Source organism: Rhipicephalus microplus, chromosome 2, assembly GCF_043290135.1.
Source record: "Rhipicephalus microplus isolate Deutch F79 chromosome 2, USDA_Rmic, whole genome shotgun sequence".
In the NCBI taxonomy this organism is placed as follows: Eukaryota; Metazoa; Arthropoda; class Arachnida; order Ixodida; family Ixodidae; genus Rhipicephalus; species Rhipicephalus microplus.
Window position 1 is genome coordinate 253497205 of NC_134701.1, and position 15450 is coordinate 253512654.

A 15450-nucleotide genomic window follows, 5' to 3' on the forward strand; every position below is an offset into this window, starting at 1 on the left:
AACAAATACAGAATGAGTGCAACAGCGATCTGTGATTGTGAACATTGATGTATGTCCCTGTGTGCCTTCAAGTTAATTTTCTAGTAAGTGTAGGCAAAGGTGTACTTGACTGGCTATGCACTTTTTTTCAGTCCAAACATGAGATATCAAGGAAATTTAATAACCTACTATGCATTTATGTACACTGTTTGCATGGCTTAATAGACAAACAATGCTATTTCGTCAAAATGCAAAGCAAGTTGGTACTTACCTCGTTTATGAAGCAAAGATTCATCAAAAACCTATTATTGACCATGTTGCTAATCAATTAGAGGCTTGAAGCCAACTGATGTGCAGGCACCAGTCAATTCTAGTTACCATTATTACACCGAAAACGTGATCAAAGATTTACACTCAAAAGTAATCTATTACTTCCTCATTAGTACTATACTCCCAACCTTCATTAAAGTGCACAAAATGCAGTAAATTGGACAAGCTGACCTGGCTATATTCCATTGCACCTTCCAAAGCCTTTAACATATTGTCTCAAGTCGCTTCAAATTGCTATACAAAATTTTTGTCAGCCATCTTTCCTTGTTCCTTTGTGAAGCCATCAGCAGCAGCGACACGGAAACTGAAACTGAACACCAAGAAATGGGCATCAAGAACAGTTTTCACATTGCAACAGTAACATAGCTGAAAAAAACAAACAAACAACTACTACACTCAAATTATTTCATTAAATTGGGAATTTCATGAAATTGAGAAATATTTTTGGATCTTTGAAATCTAAAATTGCAACACAGTGACACCTAAAATCTGCCGTGTCACTATATTTCCCATGAACCGACGACTGCACGTCAAAAGACTGTGAGGGAGGCTCCATATCCAGGTGATGCATGAAGATAGGAGAAGCTTTATAAAAACTTCTTGGGCTAGTTGGTGCATGTTACAAGAAAATTAGACGCTCTTTCCTTTCGCCTGTTTTACCCTGGTGGACCACTTCACCTAATTTTCTTTTAGCTAGGAGAGACTTCCAATGTGAGAAGATGTGAAGAATCAATGCAGCGACTGAGCGAGCAGGCCAGGCTAGAAAGTTGTAAGGGGATTACCAATGCTATCGATCGCATCACCCTTGAAATAAGGTATGCAGCCCTTAGAGCAATCTGGCACACAAGTTTGGATTGATAACAGATTGCACCCTATGGACACTTGTCAGAGAATGGGAATTTTTGCTTTAGATCAGAAACTGCGTAAAAACAGGTTTTATTAGATCCAGTTAAACTGTAAAGTTCTTGCACATATTTTCATGGATGTGGAACTATTTTATGCAATAAAATGGATTAATAGTTAGGGTACTAATAGCAACAATTTATTTGCATAACAAATGCACATGTAATGGTCTGGCAGTGCACCTTTATACAATAAATGCATGAGGTTCCATCACCTTGTAGCAGCTTGGGTGACAGAAATTTACACATTATATTTAAGCATCAGCACTAAGGTCTAAAGCCTCTACTGTCATTTGAATCAAAGATGCAGTGTTTTCAGTGTTTGCCATAAATTAAAATATGCATGATGAGAATCATCAGTACAGATACAAAGGTCAAACAAATAAATCAAACATCATTATAAATATTGCTGATGCGTGGATCAATCTAAACAGTACATTTAGCATTTTCACACATGTTACCACATAACAAGCAAAAAGTTGTAAAGGACATTGGCATGGCGATGTATGCCAAGCAACATGCTCTAACAGTCACAAAAATTTACAGATTGCTAGGCTTGAACACAAGCAGCTACATAAAAAATTTTAAAGTGTTTATCATTTTCTGATAGTTTTACCATAATTAGATAATATTATATAATTTACTGATGCTTTTATCATAATTAGATAACAGTCTATCATTTCATGATGGTTTTACCATAATTAGATAACAGTATATTATTTCCTGATGGTTTTATCATAACTAGATAACAGTCTATCATTTCCTCATAGTTCTACCATAATTAGATAACAGTATACCATTTCCTGATGGTTTTACCACGAATAGATACCAGTCTATCATTTCCTGATGGTTTTCCCATAACTAGATAACAGTTATTAGACAGTTACACTGTAGAAGTAACGATCCATCTTCAGACAAGTGCAGCAATCTTTGGCAACATTATAATTTCCTCTTACCTCAAAAGTAGGAAAATTTACTAATGAATATTGTGCAGCAATAACAGGGCATTGTTCATGCCACTTACAGCAAACGTTACTATGCACATGGCTTAACTGCCACAAGCTTCAATGAATTCTGGCCGGTATGCTTACAAATAGCACTTTTGGATACCACTTCTCCTATAAGATAATTAACACTACAACATGAGCACATGGTGAATAATGCTGAGATACATATATCGATGAGCACAAATGTGCCCAGCAGGCACAATGGCTAGGTGATTTCAAAAGTTCTCTCCTTTGGATAACGTGCGGCTGAATTTGCAGTTTATGAACTGCTTTGCATCAAATAGGCAACAATAACTATACAGACTGAGACAAACACAAGGCAGTAAAGGCACTCACCAAACGTTGCTTTACAAGCATCAAGCTGCATTTTATGCACAAGACAAACTTTAACATAAAAAACATTTAAGGCTCGCACGTCTCTTCACAGAAGGGCAAATTGCACTGTAGTTGGCACCATTCTTTAAAGTTAACGACACAGGCGAGTTGTTTTATTTTATTAATAAAGAAGAGAGCGTGAGAATGGAAGGAGGGCGAAGCATGGGGCATCGACTGTCACAGACGTTCATATGCAGGTCAACGCCCTAAGCTGCAGTGCTTGTCTTGTTTTCGCACCATTTAATCATTGCAATAACCATCAGAAAGAATTGTAAAAACATTGTAATTTGCTACATTATTCCAACAGTACAAGTGTTTACAAAAAGTTGAAAACATGTGGTTGCTACCTTTAATAATTAAGGCATTTCTGCAGTGGCTTAGAGCTATTCAAAATCAATTTGTGAGCTTGGACACAACATGAACACAATGCAGGAGGCACGTACAATCCTTCCTTCCTCAGTGTGATGCAGTGCCGGACGTGACATTGCGGCTTAAGAAAGATGCAGAATTCGGATTCGGGGGGTTTCAGCCCTCGATGGGGCTGGTAATCCACGTCGAAATGCTCATTACGAATGGTCGCGCGATGTGCTCAGTGCTTCATCTTTTCCAAGATGGGAAGTATCATCTCAAAGGTAGGCCTCTTGCCCGGGTCTTCATTCATGCAGATACGAATGAGCCGGCTCATGTGAGGAGAGATCCCCGGCGGAATGGTCACTCGCAGCTCTTCCAGAGCGACCTACGAGAGAAATGTGCAATCCTTGAGTACAAGTAAGTTTGAGGTACAGCAATGCGAATTGAAGCACAACATTTTTTTAGTACAACTGCAATGACCTCGTGATAACTGCATCATGTCTCTATAAATCTCGCTGCTAAAAGTAATATTAGCCCTTATACAGGTGTTAAAATAAAAATTAAGACGATTAGCATAAACCGTAAATGCTGGAAATAAAAGTATGAGCACTGCTTAACCATAAACTATTGCGTTTCATTCCACGAGTACTGTACATTCTATAAAGGCACAATAATCTCAACATATACTAAGAAGTGACATACGTCACTCATGCAGAGACTCAGAATCAGGTGTAGACATGAAATGTTCTTAGCATTATGTTAGCGTCTTGTTTCACTGTATTCATCTGTACTGTACTGTATCTGCAGGTGCTTTAAATAGTACTTCAGTTAAGAGTGCATTTTAGAAAGAAGCTCGAGTTTCACAGCCAACTTTTATACCCCTGAGCATGCAAAGAGCACTGAGCAAGTTGGAATGGATTTATGATGGCCTACGCAAATACAGAGTGGTAATAAAAAGTAAAGAGGGTGCAAGTTCCTGTTTTTTTATAACATTTCCCTTATCTCCCACCTCTTTGTTGTGCAAATTGACCTTCCATGCGGTATCTGCTTATACACACGTGAAATGCAGAAATATCCTCATTAAAGATGGACCTATGATAAGAATATGTATGGCGACAATAAAACAAACCGGAGGGCGCTTGAGCTTCGCCTTTATGAGCAGATCGCGATAGCATAATCGGGACTCGTGTTTCAAAGTATGATTGAATGCCCATTGTAAGCACACTAGTTAAACGCCCACTACATTATAATCATTTCTTTTGCGAATCAACAAAGGGCCCACTACGCATCACGCAGCTGTTCACTCTGTCGGTGCTTCTACTGATGCTGATGATTAAATATGTCCGAGTGCTTTGTAATAAGTGAGCCTCGCTCAATGCACATCTTTTCACGCTTGGCACGATTCTATGCTTCTTCCATGCAACATATGATGCATTAAAGACATGACATTCATATATTGTTTTTTCCAAAGCACTTTTAACAACTCTCGCGACTCTGTGGTAGAACACCCGCGTGCCACGCACATAGTCTGGGTTTGATCCTCACTTGGCCCCAGAAGTATTTATTATATATTTTATTTGCATCTTTCTTGATATTTCGGTCACGGACAAGATGAGGATTTTACACTCCCAACCTACGACACTCCTGCTAAGGTTGACACTGCTGCCTGAATTTCTACCAGACAAGCTCTGCGAGAGAATTTCTGTGAGACAATTTTTGTGGGACATAATTAACTGGTACATGTGTTGTTAACGCTATTGTGTATAGTTACAAATGTTCCACAGTTTGAGTCTACAACGTGAAGCAAATGTGGCAGCTCCCTCGACCTGCAGCCTTTATGGTAGGCTTGTCTCGAATTATTTGTCAGTACAGCAAGTCAACACTGCTGTGACACAGGAAGTTCATGTCTGATAGACATATTAGCAAGAGTGTTGGCTCCACCAGCGTATATTTCTCACCTGCTGTTAATTTAGCAATATTTTATAGTTTGCATATGCACGAACAAAGAAAAACTTTCCTTTCTTTTACAAAGACTTTAAGCAGCTCCCTGCTCTGGCATTGAAAAAAAAAACAAAACAGACAACAATCAGCTTAACAGCTTCCACATCATTACCACTCACAACACAAAATTATCTGAAAAAAAAAAAATGTGCGACACTTCCAAAGCAAGTAACAGTGGTCTTGTTAGTACAAGCAGAATAACTGGGAGGACAAAACAGTATAGGTTGCAGTTATTGCTACCTTCATGCCAATTTCCATTGGAGATAGGTCAGCAAATGGAACCTGGCGGGTCGCCAACTCCCACAGCAGTATGGCGAAGCTCCACATGTCGGCCGCTTTCCAGTTCATCTCGTCCTGTTTCTTCTGCAAGGCTGCAATGATTGTAGCAGAAGTAAGTGGCGGCAACATGAAATAAATATGCAATGGTAAAACACTGTACGCAACAAACAAGCCAGGAGTTTTACATGAAGACAAACTGACTAGAGAAGATCGGTAAAGCTAAGACGAGGTAACTGACAACGAGCCACACGACTTTTCATACTACTGTACCTTGATGAAACTTGTAACAGCGCCAATAGGATTTGCAAATTTTCTCTGAGCACATGCAACGAAATTTCCCCTCATTATTCATACCACATTGCACTGAGTGATATTTGTGACCTGCTTGCAGCAGTAGCAATGCACCAGCAATGTAATTTATCACCAATGTACCACATGTGAGTTGGTAGGCACCGCATGATACCTGAAAATATATGTATTGAAACTGAAAACCAAAAACGTTGCACTTTCTAAAATTTACAAGTGGACCTCTGCCATGCCTTACTCACAATGCTCATACAAGGTGGGTGAAGGTCAGCAGAAGCTTTCATAATCGAGAGGCTCCATTCATTTTTCTCCTCTCTCATTTTTATTGTTAGAAAGAATTTATCTGTTTGGAATTTGAACACGTCAACCTAAAGCAATCACCAGTACATTTTTTTTCGAACATTCGATGTCCACGCTTTTTATATTACTCTAACAAAAACATGTACTGGTGTAAAACTTCTATCTCAGTGATTATACAAGGCTTCATAACTAAAGGAGTGTGAAACAGGTTCAGAGCACAGCTATCACCGCAGCACTAGCCTTCGAAACAAGTTCTACTGGCACCTAAAAGTTAATTATGCATTTCCACAGCTCACCTTCAGGCGAATACCAAGCAGGGTTATACATCTTTCCCCGCTCTTGGAAGGAAAACTTGGCGTCGGCCATGTTCACATAAGCAGTCATTTCCTCATCCACCTGTCAGCCATGAGACAAACAAGAATGTGATTTGCCTTCACTTATCCCCTCATCACGAGAGCATAAAACACGTACTGATATAAAGATGACATGTCAAACAACCAAAACGAACTGACATCGCACTCTTTTCTCAGTGATTTTAGAGTAAATACCATTAACACCCCCCCTCCAAAAAAATTAATTTTCCGTATATATTGTGACGATGTGGGATCCAAGAGCACACGAAGAACGACGAACAAATACGCTTTATCGATCACAAGAAAAGCCTGCAATGTCTTTTTCGTCTGTTTGCTCAACCAAGGATACCCGCGCTGCTTCGTTGCTGCCGCCACTGGCATATACGCGCGGCATTATTCCCCCTTAAAAAAAAAACATCGCCCCAATGTTAAATGTGCGGGATGCAAGGTAAATCTAATACTGCACAGTTAGTCACTGAAAGTAAGACCTGGCACTCTATGTTCTGTTTTCCCGTCTTGATGCTCCACCACAGGCTAGCCAACTAATTCTACCACCGTGGCTATGGCTGGATAGGTATGGCCACCACAGGCTAGCCAATTAGTGCTACCACAGTGGCTATGGATGGATAGGTATGGCTAGTTCTGATTTTAATTTGCATCACCTACTTAGGCTTGACTAACCGCTACCGTAGTCCTTAAATAATTGGCTGCGGTCATAATATGTACTCACCATGACATGCTTGCTGCTCAGTTGATAGTTTGGAATCATGGGCTCGAGGGTGTGAAGGAAGGCCATGCCGCGAGCAACGTCAATGGCAAACTTGAGTGCCTGCGCCTGGTCCACTACCATTCCTGTGAGAGATGAGGCAGGTATATTGTATTCCAGATAACTGCTATCAGCTAATCAAGGAGGATGCACATCATTGAAGAGGCATGCACATCAGCAGTTCAAGATGATGTGGCAGTGGCTTGCAGGGCAAAGAACACACACACACGCAATGCACTAGGGAAGAGGCACAACTTAGCGGTTGTCCTAATTTTATCTTCAACCGGTTTCAACCGGTGGACCGATCTTTGTCAGTGTTTACAAACAAGTGTGACACTATGCGAGCATCCCAAATCGACGTGGTTGAAAAAAAAAATGGGGGAGCAATAATACATATTTTTTGCTCTCTCCCTTTCCTTTATTCAACCAGTGAAGACAGTGGAAAATAAAATTAAGACAACTGCTAAGTTGTGCCTCTTATATAAGTTGTGCCCTCACCCAGTAAAGTTGCTTTTGCTTCATGGCACCCATGCATCACAGAAAGTTGCTTTAGCTTCATGGCACTAATGCATCGCAGTTAGCGTAGGTAGCTTTATTGTCTAGTGAGATACCGCTGTGCTCACACGATAGTTCCAGACCTGCCACCTGGTGGGAATGAGGTTACACGGGCGCATAAGTACGAGCTCACTCTCTCTTTTTTGGGGATTGGTGCACGGACACGAATAGACATCTTTTGTGGAATGTTCATGGATGCAATACCACTGCTCGTGCCTGTAGACTCACACGGCAAGTCGTACGTAGGTGACGCTGCATTTGCATTACATTATACGTTTTATACTGTTTGTGTATAGTACTGACATTATGTTATACTATATGTCACATTACTAGTTATTTATAGGATTCGGCTGGTGAGCTCGCCATTACGTAAAAGCAGTTGGTGAATGTCCACTTGTTTGTTTGCACTACAGCCTGGCTGTGTATGTACTCTATAGGTGCAAATCATTTTGATGCCCCACAACATAAATGTGAAAAACATAAATTTTTTTACACAGCTAAAAAAGTCCATGCTTGTGGACAAACTCGGGCTGTGGTTCAATGAAATCCAGGCGCCATGTTTGTGCACAGTTGTGTTTTCAAGTACATACCTGTCGAGCCATGCAAGATGTCAAAGAGAGAGCCGTGAGGCAGGTACTGCTGCACAACAATCAAGTGCGGAGGACGGTTGACGCAGCCGATGACTGGAAGGACATTCGGGTGCGAGAAAATGCGCAGCCGCGGGTACTGGTCATTGAAGTCTCGGGAGATGCGCGGCGTCACTTCACCCACTTTGAGGATCTTGGCTATAATGTCATTTCCCTGCCATGAACCTTTCCAAGTCTGCACAAGGAAGAACAGTGGACTGTCTTGCAAATGTGTCAAATTCACGCAACGTTATTAAAACCCAACAGATCCAAGAAATTACTATCCAACAAACAAGACGAAGTAATACATTGTTTTGGGCAACCCTGTGTGATTAATTGGAATTAGCATGTAATATATATATATTATCATTACACAGTCAGCCTGGTTTCATTATTAAATCAAAAGAATAAAATCGTCTCAAAACGCACGCACAACTGGTTCGGGGTGTATTATTTCGACCAAAGAAAGACGATATTTTTTTGTCGCTGAATCTGAAATACCACACATTGAACAACCAGCCAAATATTGTAGTGTGTTCACCGAAGTGATCAAGACCCATTCACAACACAGAAGGTTCAGTTCATCCTAAGTGCTATATACCCTGCCTTTTCTTGGCCACTTGCCCAAAGAACTTATCAAAAACAAGCTGTGTCCACATATGTGGACATTGCACCTGAAGGAGATCAGCTGTCACCGATTTGTCACAATTCAAGTGCCTCATGGCCAGAGATCTTTCATTCAAATATTAAGAGTGCAAATTATCAGCATTTTAGAATATATGAAGGCTGTAGGGTTTTTGAGCCAAAATGAGGGGCTGATTTTAAAACATGACATAACAGGGAACACTAACCTAATTGTGCTGGATACACAATGACCTTATTGCGATATTTTTTTTAGTGTGATGTTCGTCAACAAATGCAGTAATTGATATGTGGGGTGTAACATCTCAAAACCACAATATGATTATGAGAGACGCCGTAGTGGAGGGCTCTGGAAATTTCGACCACCTGGGGTTCTTTAACGTGCACCCAAATTTGAGCACACGTGCCTACAACATTTCCGCCTACATCGGAAATGCAGCCGCCGCAGCCAGGATTCGATCCCGTGACCTGCGGGTCAGCAGCCGAGTACCTTGGTCACTAGACCACCGTGGCAGGGCCAACAAATGCAGTAGCCAGAATATAGCATGCAGACACCACTAACTAGAAATGCATGATGAATAAAATCACCTGGCTAAAGATATGGTCATTAAAGGTGATGTAGACTGAAATGTGTAAAAGTTAAAAGTTAAGATGAGTCACGTGAACTGGAGATGGTGCAAAGTAATGTATGCACATCAGTCAGTCCTAAAATGACACACTCCATTCTACGGTTATAGAGAGCATCACCAAATAAACATGGTGTCGTGAACCATATATTGGCAATAAAACTGGAAACCAACATGAGAAAGACTGCTACCCAACCAATGCTCCCTAACGATTCGACAGATCTAGGCTACCATTATTCAGGACAGTCTACCAAAAAGAAACAATGTTGTATCGAATATCTAATCAACTCTGCAACAATAGCGACATCCATGATTTTGTAGAACAAGCTAGAACTAAACACAATTTAAAGAAAAATGTTTAGATGTACTTGCTCTCCATTACTGTGCCATTGCTTTTATGTTCCTAAAAAGGAATGAATGTGCTGTTATGTTGCTAAAAATAAATCACTGCATTTTATGCTCCATTTTTTCATTTTAAAGGTGGATGGAGGTACCGCTGTCAAACAGGTTTGATTGGCCTTTATTTCCTTCAACCGCAATGCGTCTGAATAAGCTGAAAAAAAAAAAAAAGTCCAGCTCACCTCTCCAGATGGTGTTGACGCAATTTGTTGAAAGAACTTGAGCTCATCCATGTTGATACCCGAGTGCCTTGAAAGAGTAGCATCCCCTGAAGCAAAGCGGTAACAAGACAAAAAAGAAATGCATGTTTCAAAGTACGCTATTGTCACTACTATGTCCGCAATGCCTTTTTTAAGCCTCTGCTTTCCCAATGTTATCAGTGTTATATCGCTTCTGTAATCGCTCCTGGCTTTATTTCTTAAACTCTATCATCACGCTTAAGAACAACCACAACTTACTTCCACTCACAATCCCAAAACACTAACTGTGCAGCTTTTAGCAATACTGTTCTCTTGTAGCATCGGGTTGGACAATGCTGCACCTGGGAGCTGGTGTAACAAATGCTGGTTGATCTTAAATGTATGCCATTTAAAATAGTGATACCTAAGCTGTGCCTGAACCACAGATACATATATTAGTGTGCTAGTCGTCATACACAGGCACCACCAAATTTACCACACAAGTAGTAGCTGGCACTGATAAATGGTTCACTTTAAGCTTCACATGTTTACACTGGCTACCAATCTGCCCATTATAACCATGATTTGGCAATGTTACATATAGTCCACTAGATATTCACATCTTTTCACAGTTTGCATAATTTGCTCTCATGAACGTGCAATACACACAGACAAGCAAAGACACCATGAGTTAAAATTCTGCAGGCTGCAGAAATTGCGAGAAAGGCAGCATGCTGCTAAGTGGTGAGGTGTCCGATGACGTAAGGGCAACACATTTAGAGTTAAGCAGTAACTTCATTGTGACTTGCACTTTGACATCCACAAAAAACACACAAACGTGTGTGACAGTCATTATTAACTGCACACAAGTCCCATTATAAAAGTAGAGCAAAAAAGTAGCTATTTTCCAGCACTTAACTCATTGTACTGCCTATCTCCTTTCCCTTTACAATGTAAGCATCGCTTCAAAGTGCAGCTTCACTTACCAAATAAAGTAAATCAGCAAACAAGTGAGCATAGAGCAGTTAATAATAATAATAATAATCATAATAATTGTTAAGGTTTAACACCCCAAAACCATCACACAATCAAGAGAGACACTGTAGTGGAGGGCTCGGAGAATTTCGACTATTGGGGTTTCTTTAACGAGCACCTAAATCTAAGCACATGAGCCTAAAGCGTTTTTGCCTCCATCGAACATGTGCGGCAGGGATTTGGTCCTGCAACATGCGGGTCAGCAGCCGAGTGCTTTAACCACTAGACCACCATGACGGGTGCGTAGTGTGGTCAAGTGAGATAAAAACAGAGTGAGGCAATACAACAAACAAATGGGAAATAAAAACCACAAATGCTGAAGCATTATCATCAAAAAATGTTGAAATACATTGGAAAATAATTTGTTAAATGTTCCAAGAATTGCGGACAGGACACTAAAAGTAAAGAGTACACTTACTTGTCCTTGTTTTGGTGCCGAGCCAGTTTTGATCTTTGTAGTAAATTTTTTTCAAATCCTGGCCGGCTTGTTCAGCCACTTCTGCAACACAGGAAACAACATTTGATCATTTTAGACAGCCATTTATATGTAGGCTATAATGAGACGTGAATAAGAAACAGACCTCACAGCTTATTCTCTTTTCACATTCATATGTGCGAGTGTGTACAACATTGATGAGCCACTGGTGTACCCAAATTCAGAGGTTAGCAGATTCTTAGCTTCGTACGTATCAGTATTCCACATAACAGTGAGTCAGTTATGCTGAAGATACATGTCACTTAGCTTCTCACCGATTCTGTGTTCTAGACTGGCTTACAGGTATTATAAATAATAAACTGTGCCCTAACGAACAGCCAAAGTGTGCAAGCTCACCTCTCAGGCGAATCCCCATGTGACCTTTACACTTATCGAGTGGCGTTTCCCCATACTTGTTTGCAATGGACACCAAGGCACCGCTGGCAATTAGGTCCTGCAGACACACACATAAAAAAGAATTGCTGTCACAACTTGTGGCTTATACACCTTCAGTCAAATACATGCTAGAAGTGTAGTTGCCCGTACTTCCAAACTTAGTGGGACAGTCACGACCTTAGAGTAAACGTCCTATGTGCTCACTTGGCCAAGGACGAACTGCAAACATCTCCACGCTACAATTTTTTCGTATGATGAATAGAAAAAAAATTACAAAAATTTGTATTTTTATACCCTGACAGCTTGGTTGCAACTGTGCTGCAATGCAATAACTAAAGTTGATTTAGCAGTTGTATTAGCAGCTGCATTAGCTAGGAAACTACTGTGCTGTTCTTGATGTAAATGGCAATTTTGTGAAAATAAGGGCAATTAGCTAGGTTGCAAATGCAGATGGCAGCTCTTAGCCATAACAGTATGTCCAGACTGCCTCAACTTGTGGGTCAGCAACTTAAGCTAGAAAGTGTCATCCATGCAACTACAACAACAACAACAACAAAAACCTGCCAGAAAACAAAATAAGAGATAAGCACAAATGTACTCAGTCAAAATGTATTCAAGAACTTGCCTCTGCTATTGCTTGGTAACCCCAGAAGCAAGCGTAATGAAGTGGTGTGTTTCCATGCTCATTGATGGCATTCACATCCATTTTGCGTTTGAGCAGCTGCGAAAAAGAAAGAATAGTGTGACCAGAGCAAATGTGGAAAAAACCAAACAAGAGAGCTAAAGAATAGTGTCACAAGATGACCGCGAATCATAACAGCTCGAGTACAAAACGAGCCTCATTATTAAAGAATACAGAGGCCATATCCTCTGGCATACAGACTACTCCTTTTATGGCCTGTCCCCAGATCCAAAGGCCACACAGCAGGATTTGGAATGTGACATTCATTTGATAACTGTGCTTTACCAGAAGCCCAAGTTGATAGCCTTTAAAGAATAATAATAATGATATTTGATGGGGTGTAATGTCCCACGACAACCATGTGATTATTCAACTACCCCTGCATGCTTTTGCCACACAGAAGCATAAAAAGAAAGTTACCAGACTTCATGTTCCCAGAGCACTGGGCCAATTTACTGCAGCAGAGGCTAACCAGTGCCATAGCATTGTGCAAGGCTCCTGCTATTCAATGCACAATAACTCCATGACGATAGGGGTAAGACAATATCATTGTTATAATGTAATGAACAGAACCACCATTTCAACTACTACAAGGGATTGTTCCCACAGTAAGATGTTGTATGAAGCATATGCCCAACATGCTAATCAAATCATACATAGGCAATGAAACAATGGTGCACACCATAATACAATGGTACAGACAATAAAGATGAACAAAGAAAACTGCGTGTTGAGCAGTGCTGAACAAGTAACATCTGCCATTGCTGCTTCCTTGTGTTGACGGTGAGGTTCTCAGCTATATGCTAAAGGATTTATAATTTTCATGCATGCAAACAAGCTGATGCAACCATTTTCATTGTTCATTCCTTAACGAAAACCTCTCATAAAGTGCATTATGTTTTCACAACAGCAAAGTATAATTAATAGGCAATACAGAAATCAGAAGAGGTGCCATTTCTACATACATATACGAGCAACATAAACATTTAGATTTAAAGAATTACTACCTAATCACAACTATTACACTAATATTTGCATGTATTACAATAATGCCTGATGTAGCACTTCAGAGTCATACATGTTACCTTCAATTCAGTCATGGTGATTACCCCCCCCCCCCCCAGTATTCTGCCCTTTTTTTATCAAAAGTTACGAACTAATTTAGCTGGTAATGTGAAACAATGTTGCGCTTACTAATAATACATTGCATAAGAATTATATGGTTGGCCTCTGCTTCAGGCAGCTATGTAAGGCACATCCTCTAGTTGAGCCAGGTCATGTGTGTTGGTGACTCGAGAACTTTTGCCAAAGTGCATGCACAGCAGTTAAGTCACTTACCATATGCACAATGTCACGATGCCCGTGAGCAGCTGCCAGGTGAAGTGCTGTATCGTCTCCCATGTTGGTGGCATTGACTCGTGAACCCCGTGCGATAAGCATGTCCACAATGTTTGCATGGCCCTCCTTGGCAGCCCAGTGAAGTGGACTGAAGCCATGATCATCCCTGTGATAGCAATATATTTTTTTTTTTGCAATCACCGTGTAAACAAAGGGAAGTCTATGCTAATTGAAAAGTGAAAGCACTGTGGCAAAGTTGCACTTAGGGATATGACTGAACAGAAAAATAAATTGTAGAATATTTACTATAGTGGCGCTCAAGAAAAGAACAGCACAAGTTTTTAAGCTTTTTTTTTTTTTTTCGTTTGAGCTGCTCTAAACGTCTGTGCAGCACACATCACGTACAGATTGAAAAAAAAAATGTTATACAACTATCTAGCAGCGACTTTTGCGCGAACTGGTTTTGCATAACAGAACACTGTCAAGCTCACACAAACAAGGGCAGAGAGACGGGTTGACAATCCAAGCACACGTAATTCAAACAGTTTCTGCCAGATATCGGAATAGGCATTTTTTTTTCATCTCTTCAGAAGGGCACAGATTTACCAGTTCCAAATTTGCTGGAACATATAGGCGAGCAAAAGGTGTCACGCACGAATTTCGCGACGTAGGTGTATCACACCGCCACCGCCAAAAAAGGAACTGACCTCAAAATCTCGGTATCCGTCAAACACGGGGAATACGCGCGTATTACCAAACAGCAAGTGGTCTAATCCTGTCTTGGGGATTCAAGAGAATCTGCTACACTCGGGATCACGGTGGTCGGGACGCACGGAAGTCGACGTGAACGCAAACATCGACTCACCCCTGATTCATGTCATGTTCGGTGTCGTCAAGCCACACGCGCACTTGGAACGCGTTCCCTTCCCGACACCAATGAAATATGTCCTCCATCGCAGCGGGTTTACTCGTTCGCCTAGAAACAAAGCCATCTGTTAGAACTGTGTGACAGATCAAAACTCATCCAATAACAGCATGCGAAAGTACACTGTTCCAGCTGAGAGGCCAGCAGCGCTGCACAAGCAGACAGCAAAGGCCGACAGCGATCGCCAAGGGGTTCTTTGCTCGGCGATCTTTAGTTGCAAACCTTCAGCTGCTTAGCAGAGAGTCCCTGTTTCCATGAACCGCATCAGCGACAGCGAAACGATGACAAACTAACTCACCTATGCTAAAGAAACTGTATCGTACACGCCCAGTCTCAGAACAACATCCATTTACGGAGTCAACCGGAAAGGCGAACTACCATCACGGAAGTGCAAGTGGAGTAACTGTTTCAAACATGGCAGCCTTGTCTCGTTTTACCTCTTGATTGGCGCATGCAGGATGTGAAAGTATTGCCTTTGAGATTTGTGTTTCAGAAGTTTTGAACTTTACCTTTACATGAATACGTTAAAGTTATAAAGTTTGAGCCATATATTTTAAATAAAGTTTTTAACCTAACTAAAAACAATACAATTCAACAGCTAAAGTGAATCAGTAAATGCGTTG

General features: G+C 40.8%; 1 protein-coding gene across 2 annotated transcripts; it reads right to left on the minus strand.

Moving 5' to 3' along the window:
- Positions 1–1329: 1329 nt before the first annotated feature.
- On the minus strand, positions 1330–15260 carry Ilk (integrin linked kinase). Of its 2 annotated transcripts, none has more exons than XM_037421147.2 (12): positions 15126–15260; positions 14768–14878; positions 13903–14068; positions 12508–12603; positions 11844–11940; positions 11430–11510; positions 9980–10065; positions 8095–8326; positions 6914–7035; positions 6127–6226; positions 5186–5316; positions 1330–3329 (listed from the first exon to the last, which is right to left on the minus strand). In XM_037421147.2, exons 2-12 carry the CDS (start codon positions 14854–14856, stop codon positions 3183–3185), a joined length of 1347 nt encoding a protein of 448 aa, XP_037277044.1. In that variant the 5' UTR covers positions 14857–14878; positions 15126–15260; the 3' UTR covers positions 1330–3182. The 2 variants fall into 2 exon arrangements, with proteins under 2 accessions (XP_037277044.1, XP_037277045.1); XM_037421148.2 differs by lacking the exon at positions 15126–15260 and adding an exon at positions 14950–15107.
- Between the last annotated feature and the right edge of the window lie 190 nt (positions 15261–15450).